Source organism: Canis lupus, chromosome 12 (genome assembly GCF_003254725.2).
Source record: "Canis lupus dingo isolate Sandy chromosome 12, ASM325472v2, whole genome shotgun sequence".
Taxonomy (NCBI): Eukaryota; Metazoa; Chordata; class Mammalia; order Carnivora; family Canidae; genus Canis; species Canis lupus.
In genome coordinates this window covers 68,311,298-68,329,269 of record NC_064254.1, presented here as the reverse complement: position 1 = coordinate 68,329,269, position 17,972 = coordinate 68,311,298, and the positions used below count along the sequence as shown (strand labels likewise).

Here is a 17,972-nt window from a genome sequence, read left to right as displayed (position 1 = left end):
GAGCACAGTCACCGAGGCCTCCTGCAGCCGCCCCAGGGAGGGGGCTTGCAGGCCAGCAGGGCAGTGGGGAGCACAGTCCCTGAGGCCTCCCCCAGCCGCCCCAGGGAGGGGGCTTGCAGACCAGCAGGGCAGCGGGGAGCACAGTCTCTGAGGCCTCCTTCCAGCACCCCAGGGAGGGGGCCTGAGCGGTGCTGTTGCACAGCCTTTTTGCCACGATGCAGAAGCGCTTCGTGATTCAGGCTTATGAGACGTTTGTCAGGGATGCTTGTGGGGAAAGAGGGGCCAAAGTGCCTCCATGTAGCAGAGCCGTTTGCTCTGTGTTTGAAGGGAGCGGGAGGGAGACAGGGGGCAGCGGGAGAGACGGGAGTCCGCCGACGGGGGCCCCCGGTGCCCGAGACTGTCCGTGCGTCTGTCCGCAGCCAGCCCGGGGGTCTGTCAGCGCGCCCGGCCCCGCTGGCCCCTTGCCAGCCCGCCTGCACCAAATGGACCGCACTTTACACTCCCATAAACATGCTTCTCTCTCATTAACAGAAGACAGTGATGATAATTGTAGCAATCAGCCCCAAATACAAACAGGATGTGGAAGGTGCCGAGTCGCAGCTGGACGAGGACGAGCACGGCCTACATACTAAGTACATCCATCGGCTGGTGAGCGGGCAGAGCGCGGGAGGCCGCGCGGGCGGGGCTGGCGGGTGGGCAGGTGACCAAGCCCCGGGCCTCGCCTCCTGCCTGTGGCCGGGCGGGGGTTCACGTGAGATCTCTCACTCCCGGGCCCCGGAAAACGGGGCTCTGCTGGCTCTGCGGTCCACCCGCGGGCTGGGAGGCCGCCCCGGGCGCCGCACGCTGTTGTGTCACGTGGACGCGGCTCAAGTCCTGCTTCCTCGCGCGTCGTGGTGGGACCGGGCCAACCGCCCGAAGCTCGCCGTGCCTCTGTGTCCCTGATCACACGACGGGTCGCTGACACTTACGGGCTGTTGCGAAGAGTCCGTGAAATGGTGCCTGTGAAGCACAGGGTACATCTCGGTGCTCAGGTCCCGGGAAGGGATCCTCCCTCGTCCGTGCAGCCCGGCCGCGGCCACAGCTGACCTCGGGGCTCGGCCAAGCCAAAGCCCGTGGGACAAATGTATCAGGGAGCCAGGCTTGCTCGGAGCCTGATAGAACATTCGGACCGGAAAGATCACCCAGCTTTGGAACTGGCTCCTCTGCGGGTCTGCGATCCCCACGCCTGTCGGGATGACAGAGACGCTGCGGGGAGACGCTACTTGCTTGGCTGGAACGCCGGACAAGACGTGTGACTTGCAAAATGTCCCGCGGAGCCCCCAGCGGGTGCTCACAGGTGCTGGGGCCAGGGCGGCTCGGGGCCTCCCAGCCCATCTCAGCCAGAGCTGGCTCGCCCTTTTGGGCTTGTGTGCTTCCCAAGGATTCTGAGGTTTGTTTTTTTTTTTTAAGATTTTATTTATTTATTCGTGAGACACACAGAGAGAGAGGCAGACACACAGGCGGAGGGAGAAGCAGGCTCCCTGCGGGGAGCCCAATGCGGGACTCGATCCCAGGACCCTGTGGTCACACCCTGGGTCAAGGGTAGGTGTCCAACCACTGAGCCCCCCGGGGGCCCAGATTCTGAGATTTAAGAAGGCTTGACATCCATGGGACCAGAACTTGCAGGCTCCGTTTCAACAGCAACGGTCCACAGGCATCGGCAATGGGCAGAAAGCATCAGGGACTAAGACAGGAGAGTGGGGCAGGACGCCTAAGAGGGCCGGACGGACCCCGTAAGCGGCACAGGGCAGGACGCCAGCCAGTGCGGGACAGGCCGCTTCACCTCGGGGGGGCCAGCCTAGGTCCGGGTCCATCCGGCGGACCAGGAGCTCGGGAAAAGGGGCCTGATGGGTGGGTGGACGGGGTTCCCCACCCGCCGACCACTGATCTGAGCTTAGAACCAACCCAAAGTCAAAGCCGAGGCCAGGGGGTGCAGGCGGAGCGTCGGGCCAGGAGGCAGCCCGCTCCGTCCTCTCCCGGGGCCCAGGGGAGGGTCCGGCTTCTGCTCGCCTCTGCAAGGCCCCAAAGCCCTCGGTGTCCCCCGGGGTGTCTCTAGGAAGCTGCCAGGCCTGGGAGGCGACCTGGTGTGTGGGAAGGGCTCCGGGTCCCGCCAGCCCCCGAGGAAAGCCGTCGAGCGCTGTCGGCGTGCGTGGCCGTGGAGCAGCTCGGCCTCGGCGCTCACCCGACGCCACCCAGCCGCGAACCAGACTGTCTCCGAACTCCTGGGGACAACGGTGCTTGGGCCCTTCCTTATCCCTGGAGGGGCGACGAGGCCAGCTAAGACCACGTCCGGGCGCCCTCCAGGCAGCAGAGGCCTCGAGGCCCGAGGCGGCGAGGAGGTAGCCGCGAGTAACCGCACCCGAGGGCCACCGACTTGGCCAGAAGCCCGTGTCGGACCAGGAGAGGAAGTGACAACACACGGCCGCCGTGGGGCCTGCCGGCAGGTCGGGCGCCCTGCTGCACGAGCAAGACTTTACGGATTCAGGGTCCTGGACGCCAGAGGCGACGTCCACTTCTTCACTTACAACTTGCAAACCCCGGGCCCTTCCTCCCACGTGTTTGTCCTGGTGATTGGTGCTTCCCCGGTGCACGGGGCACGGATCCTTCTGAAAATACGCGTTTGGGCCTCTGAATTTTAAAAGACAGTGGTTCTGAGAAAAAGAAAAAACAAACCTCGTGAAGCGTTTGTGTGTGAGTGTGCGTGTGTGTGTGTGTGTTTATGAGGGGGTTTCTATGGTGACTTCAATAACCAGCTGTCACCGCTGTCACTTTCTTCTCTGTCCTGTTTTTATTCCCCTGCACGGCGAAGACTTCTCAGTCATAAAAATCAATTGGAAGATGAGGTACTTGGGAACACATGATTCCTCGTCTCCTTGTCATCCGATGACTGAAAGCCTGGTGCTGGTCACAGCATTGGGAAGACTCCAGCCCCCCTCACCTTGGAGATTCTGGGGGTGATAGAGTGCTCGGCGGCTGAGGCCTGAGCGACGTGTCAGAGCGAGCTGGAACTGTGTGGGGAACCTACAGGGTGGCGCGCAGAGCTCCTCGCAGTTGACCCCCAGCCTCATCTCCCGCTGCCTCCCTAGCCCAGCTGCTCCACCTGCAAGCGATGCTTGCTGGTCCCAACCCCGGCCAACATTCGCGGGCACCTCCAGACATTGCTTGTGCTGTTGGCTCTGCTGAGAATGCCCTTCGCCTCACCCCTACTTCCTCGGCCTGACCAGATCCTTCTTGTCGTTCAGTATCTAAGTGACCCCTCCCTCGTAACCGTCCTTCAGATCACCGATGAGGATGGATGGCCCTCATTTTGGGCTTCCGCGGCAATTTGTTCTTACTTCTCACACTGCCCTGTGGTGGGCGGTCTATCCTTCTCCCTGCTTACCAGTCTGCTGGCTTCGAGAGGATAGTGATGGTGTCGGTAGTGTTCTGGTGAGCTGGTTCTCAAAAATACTGATTTGTAGGATTTTCCCATTTCCATGGTATAGATGCTCTCCTTACAGCCAATTCCAAGCTACCAGTGTAAAGTCACTGAACGCAGAACTGGGAAGGGATGCACACAACTGGCTCTCGTGAGCCGATGTGAGCCAGCCCAGCTCACCCCGAAAGGTTGTCCGAATCCTTGAAACCCGAGGTCCCGCACAGAGCGTGACTTTTCATAGCCTTCAATAAACAACGAGTGAGTGAGTGGCGTGCGTGTGTAACGGGGAGCGCTTAAAAACACGGGTGTGTGTGGCCCTCAAAGGAGATCGGATTAAAAAAAAAACAAAGGAGATCGGAATAAAAACGCCGGGTGGGCCTGCGTGGTGGGGGGTGCCATGAACTCCTCCTCGTTCCCCAAGTCAAACCTTCCGACTCTGTGTTCCAGATGCAGATTGAGTTCATAAAACAAGGAAGCATGAACTTCAGATTCATCCCTGTGCTCTTCCCGAATGCGAAGAAGGTAAACCAACAAACAAAACCACCTTACGATTCAAGCTTTGGTTGGCTTGCTATCTGGGATGTTAAGTGCAGAGCTGGTGAACCCTTTCTCAGTCCTTAGAGATAACCGTGTTACCGGAAAGATCCACAGGTTGCAGCGCTCAACTCAGCAGCATGCATCAGGAAGGTTTTAAGGTGTTATCTGATGGACCATCGCTGTCCTAATTGTGCAAACAGCCATTACACACAAAGCAGTCGTTTGTGTTTTAACTCATGAGAGAGAAAAAAAAAAAAAGACTGTTCATCTGATACTTCTTATCTCTCATACATAAAAGTCAAGACGTGTAGGGTTTTTTTGCTGACTGTCCGCAGAAGTATTTTGCTGCAGAGTTCAGCTCCCAAATCTGTAGATGACAGCAATTAGATCTACAGAGTTGCCAAAGTGAGGGTTTGCTGTGGTTCATATGAAGGTTTTTTTACACCAGAAGAACATTCTGGCAGGGGAGGGAGGGGGACAAAGAATCACCCCGAGGCCATGCTCCAGGCTCGGCAGAGGGAAGACAGAGGTGTGATAAAGGTCTTGAGCGTCCCACAGCACCCTGCCTCGTCCCACCGCACCCTGCCTCGGGCCCAGCTGCACCCGGGGCGGGGGTCCCCGGGGCGTCAGGGCTGCAGGTCTTCTGCGAGGAAGGGGGCAGAGGCCCACTGACATGAGAGGGATGCGGGTATCCCGAGGGTCGCACCCTGTGCGACAGCATGCATTTCTGGGCTCTTGCTGCTCCCGCTGCAGGGCCCCCTTACTGGTCTCCCTGTGTCCTTTGACCCTGCACTAGCCGTCCTCTCCCTGCCCTCAAAGAGGAACGTCTGAACCAGAGACCTGGTCTGTCTCTCTCCAGCTGAGAGGCCTTGGGGTGGGAAAGATCGAGCACGCCTCTCCCCGCCTCACAGACGGGGCCCCGGCTGTGCAGCGGGCTGTGCCCACGGCTCGGCCTCCCGGCCTCCCCGCCCCGGGCAGGCGCGGCGCCTCTGTGCTCTGGTCCTCCTGGACTGGGCCCGCGCCCTCGCCCTCGCCCTCGCCCGCGCCCCCGCCGCGTTCTTTCTCGTTCCCGTGCCTTCGCACTGTCTGTTCCCCGTTCGTGATGCCCTTCCCTGTCTGTGTGCCCCCACCCCCGCTCAGCCTTCTACCGCCCCATCCGCCTAGACTCCCTTGACCTCCCGTCCCCTTTGCCAATAGACCGGATTGAGCGCTTTGGCTACAGGGCCTTGGCTCCCCCAGGACGTGCTTCAGGGTGGAGACTGGCGGGAACGTGGTGATGGAAAAGGAGACCGGCTCCTGGTTGGCTTTTATTCATGTTTTTAAGACTTTTTCCGACAATCCCCTTGTCGCCTGTGCTCGGGGCCGACTGATCCCACCTCCCGCCCCTTCGGCCCACTGCTGCCTAGCACACGGTTTCTTTACATTTTCGTTTACACCCCATCTTAGATGCTGGACTCCTCCAGGCAGGAACTGTGTCTTTTCATTTGGGTGTCGTCGACACCCAGTGTGACGTGATGCCTGGCGTGTAGCAGAGGCTGCTTCTGAGCTTCTTCTGCAATCCCCAAAGGGATCCGATCCGCTCAGAGAAAAAACCTGCAAGGCCCCATCTGGCACGGGCCCCTCTGCTTCCAGGCCTGCTCGCCTGCGCTGTCTCACGGCCTCCTCTCTGGCCACACAGGCCGGCCGCTCCTCGAACAGGCCCGGCACGGCCCCGCCACAGGGCCTTTGCACTGCCCGGACCCAGACATCCACAGAGCTGGCCCCCTCTGCTCCCGTAGGTGTCGGCTCATTTGCTCAGCGAGGCCTTTCCTAAACACGCGAGTGAGAGCCGCCGACCTTTCAGCCCCGCCCGGCGCCGCCTCCCTTTCCCCTTTCTCCGTCTTATTTTTCTCCCTGGCGTGTACGGGCATCAGACACCCCTGTACGTCGCTTATTTGTTATGTGTCCCCCAGCAGAACGTCCACTCCGGGAGGGCGGTGTGAGGCGCGCCCTCGGGGTCCCCGGCTCACGGCTTCGGCTTTCCCCGGGTAAGGGGCATAGGATAAAGGATGCGGAGTTCGGGTCAGCATGCTGCTCCTCAAGCCGCGAGGACCCCCAGGCCTCCCTGAGGGGAGGCACGGCTCGCACCCGAGCGCCTCGGCCTAAGCCCTTCCAGGAGCCCAGCGGGCTGGGGACCGAGCCTGGGGTCCGGGGTCCAGGCTCCTGCCTAAAGGCCGCCCCTCGGGCCCCCTCTCGCCCCCAGGAGCACGTGCCCACCTGGCTGCAGAACACTCACGTCTACAGCTGGCCCAAGAACAAGAAGAACATCCTGCTGCGGCTGCTCCGAGAGGAGGAGTACATAGCCCCTCCCCGGGGGCCCCTGCCCACCCTCCAGGTGGTGCCCCTGTGACGCCCGCGGCCCTCACCCCAGGCCCGGGGCCATGCCGCTCCCACGAGACCCTTCAGGCCCAGGCTGTGCGGCCCCAGGGGACTGTCCTCCTCTGCGATTTCTGACCCCCCTACCCGCCCCCCCCCCCCCAGTCCGTTGCTCCTGACCGGCTGCGGCGTCCGCTCTGGGCCGCGCCCTGCTTGGCTCGTAGGCGACATGACTGACGCCGCAGTAGATGGAAGGAGCACAAACACCCTCCGTTGCTTAGAGCTACTTCTGTGACTCAGCCAGATGCCCGGGTGCCCTCAGACCAAGCCTGATTCCTGTGCCAATAATAAAATATTGAGTCTTTTGTAAGGTGGCTTTTTACTTCTCTCAAAGGAGATAGATGGGCGCTAATTCCTCATGGCGCGGGCAGTTGCTTCAGGTAAGCTGCTTAGATGTAGCGTCAGATGCATGTAACCGACTGGTCTCTATGAAGATTAGAGCCAGAGTTACGCAGCCCCTTTGAGCGTGATCTTCAAAGCTTTACTCTCTTCCACAGAAACCGCTCTGTACAACGCACAACCGTGATTCTACATAAGAGGGCCTGGCTCTGCAGGTCCGTGCCTGCGATGGGAGCAGAGGAGGCGGCAGGTGGGGGGGCTGCGGTGGTGGTGGTGCTCTGCGCTCTGGTCCTGCTCCTACCGCCAGCTAGCCGTGTGACCTTAAGCAGGTCCTTTCACTTGCCTGAAAGCCTGAGGACTCGCTTCTGAAACGACATGGACAAAAATATCTCTAGGGTCCTAAATGGCTTAAGGTCTGGGACCGAAGTCCTAGACACTTTTTATAAAAATTCATATTTTATTTATTTATTCATGAGAGACACAGAGAGAGAGGCAGAGACACAGGCAGAGGCAGAAGCAGGCTCCCTGCAGGGAACCCCATGTGGGACTGGATCCCAGGACCCCAGGATCACACCCTGGGCTGATGGCAGGTGCTAAACCACTGAGCCACCCAGGTGCCCCTAGATACTCTTTAGAAGGATGACTGACTTTTCATAATTCTATCTCCCAGAGGATAAAATTACATTTCCTTAACAGAGACATTTTCTTCTTTTTTAAGTCTCTTCAACAGCACCCTCACATTTGTAATTTTAGAAACATAGATACCTTGTTCATCTGATCTTGAGAAAGCATAAACATATCTGTATATGAAATATATATACATATGTGTGTGTGTGTGTATAAAATCTACATAAGCTATAGCACAAAGTGGGCTGACGTTAGTTATGGCCTAAGTAGTAAGCTAATATGAAGATTTGGAGGGGGGGTGGTTACTGCTTCCTGCTACCCATCCACCTAATCTCTGAAACTAGGCTCAGTTGTGCTGTGAGCTAGTTCAGGCCTCGGATGTGACTGTAGGGAAAGGACAAACACCAACTATAAACAGGAAAGTTTGCTGATGAATTGCAAAGAACACAACTTCATTTACATTGCTACCTAGAGAGTCTACTGGGTGGTAAAGGTGAATGTCTTCATTTAAAAAAAAACAGCACAAAATAAATAAATAAAAAATAAAATAAAAAAAAACAACAACAACATGGATCCCTGGGTGGCTCAGCGGTTTAGCGCCTGCCTTCGGCCCAGGTCATGATCCTGGGGTCCAGGGATCGAGTCCCGTGTTGGGTCTCTTGCATGGAGCCTGCTTCTCCCTCTGCTTGTGTCTCTGCCTCTCTCTCTCTCTCTCTCCCCCTCTCTTTCTCTCTCTCTCTCTGTGTCTCTCATGAATAAATAAATAAAAATCCTTTAAAAATTTAATTAAAAAAATAAACAACAACAACAGGAAAGGGGGGAAAGCTAGCATACCTGAAGTCATCATTACCCAGAGTAAGACTATCACAAGCATCTTTCGCACTGTAGCATTTGGGACCTGGTGGGACTATCTTGTGTGATTAACTCAAAATGCCTAAGAAATGCCCCAAACACAAACTTCTTTCTCTCTCTTTATTATCCTTTTTGGAGGTGACACCATCTTTTTTTATTATTATCTTTTTTTGGAGGTGACACCGAATTAAGGATTCACCCGATTGTAAGTAAAATGACATCAGCGATTACTTCTCTGAAATGTTTCTAGTTTGCAAGGGTTTAATAATGTGATGGTGTTACCCCTCCTCCCTTCAGAGACCTGTCCTGAGGTCTCAGCCACCGTTCTCACCCCCCAGGCATGCCAAAGGAAGGTCCCTGGTGTTCCGCAAGTAGTCATTAAAGTGTTACAGCTGGTGGCACTTGTAGCAAAAAAAAAAAAAAAAAAAAGGAAAACAAGAAGTACACACACACACACTCAACACCTGGCCAGATGATGAAAAGTCTGACCCTTGAAGTTTCTATGAAATCTGATGACCATGGACATCAAAGGAATTTTAACAACTATTTGAGAGCACTGACACCAAGATTAACACTTGGTTAATTTAGATGTTATCCCTGCCCTGGTGCATTCATCTGCAGATATTTTGGGGGTGGAAGTTGGGTAGGGCTGACTCAGTAAAAATAACCTCTTAGCCTCAAGGCTTTATTTAGACCGAAACTGATCTCCAGGGAGAGGTGTGCAGAATGCAAGGTTAGATTCTTGTCTACTATTTGGTGACGGACTTAACATTTGAGATGTAATTTTTAATGAATATACCTACATATGCCTGGTTAGTTTGACTTAACCTCTATATCACCCAAAGCCATCTTGGCACCTGGCTACGATCTAAGTAGGTATTAGACTGACTATTTCTCAGTTGGGTGCTCAGAAAAAATTATTGTTGTTGATACTCTTTCCTTTTTTTTCCCCAATGAAATGAATTACCTATTTAAAGATATGGAGTTTTTCTCAGTCATCTCAGCAAGGGAGGCCAGCCCTCCGCTTTGGGCATTCCAGACCTTGTTTCGAGATGTTTTGCCAAGAGCATTTTTTTCTTAACCTCAGCCACTTCATTATCCACCTCCACCACTTTGCCAAACACCCCATTGTCACCATCACCTTTGCCAAAGGGATTGCAAAGTCCTGTGATCATTGGGAAATGATCCAGAAAGAGTTTCTCAAAACACAGGATCTTTCTGTTTCTTCCTAATGAACCAAAAAGAATCAGTGAGCCCCACCTCCTCGTGGCGAGTGAAAAGAGAAGGAAGGTTAGTTAGACTGTGGGAAAATACGACAAGGAAGAGATGCCTCTCATCCTGAAGAATGATGCGTTACTCTTCGAGATAAATAGCTCTATGTGAGCCCACCCGCCAAGTAAAAACAAAAACCAGGAAGGAAGAGAGAAGGCACTAAAATAAATTTAATTCTTAAATCATTTGTTTCTGGGACCATTTGGAATTTCCAACCTGAAAAGGCCCCTAGAAATCATGCACCTCTGCAGCATCGTTCCTCCCGTGGGAATGCTGAGGCCCACAGAAACCAGGGCTTGTTTAAATTCACCCCAGGACTAGAACCCAGATATCCTGGCTTCTGGTCTGCAGACATGTATTTGGCAAACTTAGAAAACGTTCTGGCTTTTGACGGTACATTTGCTCAACAAATGACCTAGGATCTCCCAGAGGGTAAAATGAGCCTTAGGAACCTAGGAGGCCTGAGGGAAGATGCCCCTCTGTCCTCTGGCAGCGGGAGGATTAAATGATCATGTTGCAACTTGTTCTAGGGGAAATTCTTTGGGGAATTAATTATTGCTGTGATTAGACGGAGTGTGACTTTTCTTGAGGTAGTCTGGCCTATTTATTTTATACTAGTATTATAGAAAACCAAAGCACAACCTAAAGGACTTTGGCACCTCCCCGAAGCTTACAGATAAAATCTGCTCTTTGGTCAATTTTGTTTCAGTTTTATCTGGCTAATCTCCAGATCAAAAACAATGGAAAATGCTTTTATTTTTAAATACTGTAATATTCATCTTTCCCCCCGTGCTTCTGATTCTTACAAGAGTAGCATTCGTTGGAATAATACAAAGGTGTTTGGGAAATCGGCAGTACCTTTCAGATGAAGAAATGAGAAAGGTACGGGTCATGATAACTCTCCTTTGAGTTGGGGGGGGGATCTGCGGGAAAGGTCCCCTTTACCAGGAGGTACATCAATAATGCCAAGAGCCTCGCCCAGTTCATAGAGCTGGTATTTGGGGAGGCCTTGCACCCAGGCAGGAGAGCATCTTCCTAACTTTGTTCTGATTTGTTCCATTTTCTATTGGAAAAAGCTTTCAGATAGAGTCACAGGATACTTGGTGGGAGCAGGGAAGCTTCGGGGGGCCCTGGGCACTCACGAGCTGCCCACTCACCCCCCTGTCAGGCACCACAACCCCTCCCTCTGTGCCTGTGCATTTGCTCCCAAGTCCTTGTCCTTAGCCTCAAGCCAAACAGGTGGGACCCATGAGAGGGACACTCAGTGTCGCTGAGATCCCTATCTCACTTCTCAAGGAGCATAGGAGCGTGGGTCCCGTCCTGTTCACCAGGGTGTTTAAGGAAGTGATATTCGAGCCTCTGCTAAACAAGGAGAGAGTCGTGGACCACGGTGGACCTGGGCCAAGGTGACCGTGCGCTGGGCCGGCCTGCTCTTTTCCAGAAACACTCGAATGGAAGGAAGAATCGCAGCCCCCCCAGATCTCCCAGCACTTGTAACTGAAACCACGAGGGCACCCATGTCTTGTCCCTGGCCTGACCTCCCTCTGCCCCCTTCGCCAGGAAGGCGCTGATGGAGGGGGGGACGAGCGAGAGAACTCAGGCCTGATGGATCCCATTAGGCTTAGTGTGCAAAGCAAGTTGAGATGAAGTAGCTGCTCTGGTATGCGTCCAAACTGCTGTTCTATTTTTAGCCTCCCCCGCGTGCTTCTTAGCCTCGCACTGAGCGCCTGGGCACCTGGATCGGCAGCAAAACGTGGAACTGAGCCACTCATTTGTAAAACTGGAAGGAAGGAGGCCATTGATGCAGGGCTTGTTTATCGCTGACAGCGAACGGGGACCTGGAATGTTAATGAGGACGGCTCTCTGAAGCGTGCCTCGTGGTTAGCCAGGAGTTCAAAGGAGAAGGGAGCCTCAGTCGTCCGCCCAACAAATGTAAACCGTTGATAGAGGGAAGGAGAAATCAATTATGCTGTCGCAGGCTTCCATGTCATTGTGTCGGAGTTGTTAGGAAAGGTAGGACAAGGACCAGATCTCAAAAGGAAACAAAGCCACATGGCCTTGAAGTATAACGAGTTTGCCATGGCAACTGATGGAAATGAGCCTCCCGGGCACTGAGCAGGTGTGTTATCTTACAGAATAAACATACTTCTCTCACTCCCCGGTTTTTATAATAAAACCTGTGTTTGGATTACTTTCCCCTCCTCTTTGTTACCCGGAGAAGTTGGCGGTCGCTCAATCAGCCCAAGGCCCTGGTGGGGGAAACGTAATCAGTGTTATCAAAAGGGCTGCTCTGGAAACGCTGGCGTGGGGCCTGGCCGGGGCGTGGGCCGCTCGGCAGCAGCTGGGCCGCAGGTACCCGCCCGGCCTTTGCCACCTGGCAGGCGATGCCCCCCAGAAGGTTCGCGCACCCATCGGGCCGGGCGGGGAGGCCGGGGCGGCTGGGCTCTCGTGCTGGCGGGGGCCAAAGGAGGAGGAAAGGAGAAAAGCGTTGAGGTGGGGCTGCGGCCTGACCCATTTGCAGCATCCTGGGGCCGCCGGGACGCGGGCCAAGGCCTTGAGTTCGGGGATTAACTGATTCTATCTTCCAATCTGTTGTTCTCTACGGGGCTCAGTTGCTCAGAAACTCGCAGATTGGCCGCCTCCCTGGGCTTTGGACCCCCCTGGGATGGGCTGGGCCGTGGAAGGTGCTCAAGCCCAACACGGGCCCCAAACGTGGAGGGTCTCTAAAATCCTCCCCGGCTCCAACGAGCGGCTGACCCTCTGTTACTGTTACAACGCCCGCAAGGAGCGGCAGGAGCACAGGCCCACTTTCATTGTTCCCACCTTGTCACCACGAGAAAACCTCTCCTGTTCTAGCTTCGTCGGCGTCCCAGCCAGGCCGCTCATCCACCGCAGACTCCGGGAACACGGGACTTTCTAAACCACGCGTGCAAAATGACCCAGCTGGGGAGAACTCGGGCAAAGCCCCCGAGCTGACAATTGAGCGGCTTGTGACCCCCTCCCTGCCCCTGCCCGTGCTCCCGCTCGTCCTCCCCCAGGGTGCTCCCGCCCCATTCGTCAGGCCCCAGGCCCCCAGACGATGCCCTGGTGGCCCCTTCACACGTCACCTTCCCTTTGACCCTAATAAATAAATAAAATAAATTTTAAAAATGAATGTCTGGAGAAATAATTTAAGCTCTGGTGTCAGTGGTGGGGAAAGTCTCATGCACTACCCCCCTCCCCCCCCCCCCCCCCAGCAAAAGAGCCTCACAAAGTTCAGGCGCTAACCCGTGCTGGGCGGTGACTGAAGGCGGGGGGGTCCCAAACCGGGTGGACAGGGGCCTTTCCACATCCACCTTTTTTAAAATTCAAGATTCTAAACTAGGTCTTTGGCTACCAGCATGCAGTTATTCATTGAAGAGGCACACGAAGCAGAAGGCGGCCCAGGGTGAGCATGAAGGTTCTGGTTCCACACCTACCATTTCTGATGAGATGGTTATTCGAAAGCTGGTCCCAGACAGTTTACACGCAGTGGGAGCTAAGCAGCAGCCAGAGCTCAGCAACCGGTCTACAATTAGTTATTAAATGCCTACTGTGTGCAAGGTACTATGCTTGGCACAAAGATGGGTGATATACGCTCTTGCCCTCAAATTTTTTAATATCTCGGATGTGGTGGGGGGGCGTCTGCCTGGGTAGCTCCGTCGGTGGAGCATCCGACTCTTGGGGGGTGAGATGAGATGGAGGCCTTCATGGGGCTCTGTGCTCAGCAGGGAGTCTGCTTCCCTCCCTCTCCCTCTGCTTCTCCCACTGCTTGAGCGGGAGCCTATAGGAGCGCGCACTCTTCTCTTTAATGAATAAATAGATCTTTACAAACTAAATGAAGAAATCAAAGTAAAATCTGGGATATAGACAAAATTATTGAAAACCCAGGATAGGATGTGACACGTGAAAAGACCAAATCAAGACAGCACACGGTAAATGCTTAGCGAGGGGGCAGCTGCCCCCATTCCCTGACCCTCACTATGACCCAGGACTGAGCCCACATTCATGCAGTTTCAAGGTCAGATCCTCCAACAAGCCGATGACTGGATGTTTTTCCGAATAAGCAGAAGACTTGCTCATTCCTCCTCCCCCCACCGATTATAATTTTCAAAAGTCCCCCTAAAATCCATCACATGGATGAGATCGAAGATGAGGGGACACGATGTAAGAAACAGGAAAGTGGAGAAGCAGTGCGGGACGAATGTCTCCAGCGGCGAGGATGCAGTCTGCAGGGCCACCCGCGCTCTAGAGCAGCCCGAGCCGGGAGGGGAAAGGCAAGGACACGCTCCTCACCCTGCACCCTCCCCTGGCCTGGGAGGGCGGCCCCCGTAGGCGCTGGGACCCACTGGGAGGCAGGAACTGGGCTTCCACCCTCCGCCGGTGGGAGTGGGAACGAGTGAGGCCGAGGCTGGAGGCTAACTCTACAGACAACCAAGTGGGAAAGCAGAAAATGGTAAATCGCTGAAATGGGCAAGGACGCCCTCTCCATGAATGAACATTGGCGCTGTCCAATTTCCCGAGCGAAGGATGTGGCGGGAGCGCTGAGCGCGCTGGATCTGTCTTAACAAGCTTATTAGCAAGCGTCTTAACGAGGGTGTCCCTTGCACCGAGTAGCTCTGCCGTCCAACCTGAGCGTGGGCCCCGGTCACTTGAGGACAATCGTGTGACCTTAGGCATGTTACTTAATCTCAGCTCTAAAGTCAAGACGACAGAAAGGGTTCCCAGGAAGACTGTCAGGATAAGGTAAGACGGATGATAGAAATCTAGAACAGCGCCTGGCAGGTGGTAAGGACTCAGTGAATGTTCCTTCCTTGCCCTTTCCTTCTTGCTTTCTCCCTCACAACCGGTGATTACTTATGGGGACTTGGAATATTTTCCTATTTCTGAAAAGTAAAAGAGCAAATCCTAACCCCCCCCCCAAAATAGAGAGAGAGAAAGAAAGGAAGAAAGAAAGAAAAGAAAGAAAGAAAGAAAGAAAGAAAGAAAGAAAGAAAGAAAGAAAGAAAGAAAGAAAGAAAATTTAGTCTCTCGTTTTAAAAATGAAGTCTTAGGAGAGTCAATAGATGAGCTTTTAAGCTAAAAAACCCTTCCATCTAGTTTTTCAGAGGAGATAATTAGTTTGTTTTCTTACTAAGGCCTGGACCACAGCAGACTCCCAGACCAATCACGGCTTCTGGAAACGGCCTTCCTCCCTCTGTCAGGTTGCTAAGGAGCAAGACTCTCGGCAGCACTGGCTGGGATGATGAAAGGTGTAACATCTCAGATTTGGCAGTGATGTTTGACTTTAAAGGAAACTGACTTTAGAGATTCACAATGGGCCCTCAAAAATAGGATAATGGATTTGAAAAACTTTTGAAAAGTAATTTGAAAGGCAGTATTGTGTTCATATTACACCTATTATTAAGAAGGAGATTTTGAATTCAGGTCGGGAAAACTGCTACCCTCTCCCTTGGCTCTCCTTTCTCAAGAAATGAGGTATCACTGTCACCTCCAAAACAGCCCACTCCTCGCTATCTAGCCTGGAAGGAAAAGTGGGGAGAGTTGGGTAATCAAACATTTAAATTGAAACATAGTTGCCGTATTGATTAGTGTTTCTCAAACCTTTTCTTTTTCCCCCACAAAGGAATAAGTTCTCTTTGAAACTTCTCCCATGTTGGCTTAAGCAATTTTCATTATATGGTTCCTTAAATATGTACCAATATGCAATCAGGTATAAATGTTTTTTGTACTCGTAGCTCACTAAAAGCTATGAGAATACAGAATGAAAAAGTTCTAGAGATCTGCACGACAATGTGAATATACTTAACGCTACCAAACGGTACACTTAAAATTGGTTAAGATGGTGAATTTTACGTTATGTGTTTTTTACGACTTAAAAAAAACTATAAGAGCAAGTCAAACTTACAAATTAGATAAAATTGACATCACGGGATAAATTCAAATAACAGTAATGTAGTGTAAAAGTGGTAACATTCTGCTGAAACCAATTAGCCAAAATTGGGTTTAATTTATACATGTCATCATAAAACCATATGAAGATGCTTTTTTCCGCATTTTACCTTTCTTTTTTTTTTTTTTCGCATTTTACCTTTCAATTGTTCACTTAAATATTTGATGGCGAGAGTGACGGACAGTCTGACTCACAATCATTCTCGTTATTATAATTTTTCCTCCCATTGGGTTACTCGTTTGAAAACTATCAGTTGATTATTTTCGTTGGTCCAACCGATTTAAAAATGGTTTGCTCCAAAATATAATCCTGATAAATCATTTTTTAAAAAAGCTCCTAACAAAAAGTCCTTCAAGGAGAACATTTGCAAGCTGGTGGTATGTCATACAAACACGGAATCAAACCAACACATCTGCTTATAATCTGAATTAAGTGACTGCTTTTCCTGACTTCTTTTGAATTCAGCCTATGTTACCATGAGACCTGTAATGACTCAATTTTCTCTCCATTTTTCTCTCTTTGAACTACTGTAAAACTTCATTTATGCTGGTGCCACGATTCCTTTGGCCTTCACTTTGCATGAACGCATCATTTGTGGGTTAAGCCAGCCCAGCTCCTTTCTCATTAGCCTGTGACAATTAAAGTAGCATGGCTATGTTTGTGATGGAAAATCAAAATTAATTTATTAAATACATTAAGAGACTCAACTTAATTGCATCTTACCATTGAAAAAGAGCAACTTTGCCTTCCTAATTAGTCAGATAATTCACTATGATTTTCATCAAACAGAAAGCAAGATTTTTTTTTTTTATTTTGATGTCAGGAATGCCAATCTAAAGATCACCAACTCATCAGAAGTTGAATACGGCCACATAAGCAATCACGTGGTGCCAATCCAATTTTAAACACAAAGCACCGACGCTAAGAGTGTGTGGCTATAAAATAAACATCTCAGTTGAACCAAATAAGCTTATATTTTATTATCTAAGTGTTTCTAGATTGTTGCTGAAATGAAAACAGTATTTGATGGACCGTCAAAAATATATACAGAGACTTCTATAGTTTGAGGAAAAACTGATATGTAGAGAGATAATACAAATCTTTTCAGAATTAGAACACCAGAAATTTGGGGTGAGGAGGGCATCTTCATGAGAGGGAGGCCTGGTGCTGGGTGTTGGGCCCAAGCCACTCAGGCAGGGGGAGGAAGGGGTGCATTCCTGCAGAAGGTTGGCTTGGCTCAGTGTCAGAACTAAAGCAGGCTGAGTGGATGGCCCAGTGCAGGTTGCTGGATCCCAGGTGGGTTGAGGATTGGGAATTGGGGGTTGGGGGGCAGCTCAGCATGGGGCTTCAGAGCCTGCACAGGGTAAGGGGATTGTTCTTACCAAGGGAAGCCTCATGTAATGGGGTGTTTGAGTCCAGGCAGGGTGAAGAGGACATCCCTGCAGAGAGATAACTCAGCATAGAATTTCAGAGCCCAGGACGGGTGAGAAGAGTCATCTGTAGGAAGGTGGTCCAGCATGGCTTGTTACAGCAACACAGGTGTGCTAGCTAATAACACACAACAAGAAGGATACAGCATCACTTCCATGGTGTTCTTGACAAAGACATAGAACTTAATCATGAGAAAACATCAAAAACAAATGGAAGGACATTCTACAAAATGACTGGTCTGTAGTCTTTAAAAGTGTCAAGAATAGGGCACCTGGGTGGCTCAGTGGTTGAGCATCTGCCTTTGGCTCGGGTCGTGATCCAGGGGTCCTGGGATGGAGTCCTACATTGGGCTCCCCCCAGGAAGCCTGCTTCTCCTTATGCCTGTATCTCTGCTTCTCTCTGTGTGTCTCTCAGGAATAAATAAATAAAATCTTTTTTAAAAAAGTGTCAAGAATATAGAAGTCAAAGAAAGAAGGAGGAAATATTCTAAACTGAAGGAGACTAAAGAGTTATGAGGAATAATTGCATCATGTGGTTCTGAACTAGAATTCCTTTGCTGTAAAGAACATTATTGGGCCATGGAGAAACTTGACTAGAGTCTGTCTGTTAGACCCCAATGTGTCAGTGTTAATTTTCCAATTTTGCTGTTTGGACTGGAGTTCTAGAAGGAAATGTTTCTGTTTGAGGAAATGTGTGCTATGATATTCAGCAGTGATGGGGGGAATCAGATTGGCAAGGTCCTTTCAAAGAGGGTTTGGGGAAGAAGGGTCTTTGTACCTTACAACCTTTCCGAAAATCTGACATCGTCTCAAAATTTAAAATTTAATGATACGATGTTAAGTTAAAAGGATAAAAATCTACTATGAAGTATGACCAGCTATGGAGAAATATCTTGCAAAATAGTAAGAATTCTCATATGGAGCATTTATTATGTGTCAGATACTGGGCGAAGTAGTTTGTATGTTTTATCTCCTTTAAATTTCACACCAATCTTACAAAGTGGGTGTTACTAGTTTGTTTTATAGATGAGGAATCTGAGGCTTGGAGAGGTTAAGTAACTTGCCCAGGTTC

General features: G+C 51.6%; 2 protein-coding genes across 17 annotated transcripts in view; one reads left to right on the top strand and one right to left on the bottom strand.

The window, feature by feature from the left end:
* The window catches only part of TRAF3IP2 (TRAF3 interacting protein 2), a 41,214-nt gene extending 34,495 nt beyond the window's left edge, over positions 1–6,719 (top strand). For 6 of the 8 annotated variants that reach the window (XM_025444691.3, XM_025444692.3, XM_025444695.3 and 3 more), the window contains 3 exons: positions 532–648; positions 3,905–3,979; positions 6,237–6,719. In XM_025444691.3, the coding sequence (XP_025300476.3) occupies positions 532–648; positions 3,905–3,979; positions 6,237–6,383 (339 nt within the window). In that variant the 3' untranslated portion in view covers positions 6,384–6,719. Of the gene's footprint in view, positions 1–531; positions 649–3,904; positions 3,980–5,946; positions 6,022–6,236 lie in introns of all 8 variants that reach the window. The other 2 variants (XM_049092469.1, XM_025444693.3) reach the window with 2 other exon arrangements.
* Positions 1–17,972, bottom strand: part of LOC112658473 (uncharacterized) — a 444,780-nt gene that overhangs the window by 362,036 nt on the left and 64,772 nt on the right. For 2 of the 9 annotated variants that reach the window (XR_003135727.3, XR_007401384.1), the window contains exon 3: positions 16,853–17,018. The exons of 3 other annotated variants lie outside the window; for them this stretch is intronic. Coding sequence is in view for 1 of the 6 variants with exons in the window: in XM_049092472.1 (XP_048948429.1) it covers positions 7,084–7,113 (30 nt within the window). In the remaining 5 variants the exon portion in view is untranslated. Of the gene's footprint in view, positions 1–6,709; positions 7,114–16,425; positions 17,019–17,972 lie in introns of those variants that run through there. 4 more of the 9 variants (XR_007401394.1, XR_007401385.1, XR_007401388.1 and 1 more) reach the window with 3 other exon arrangements.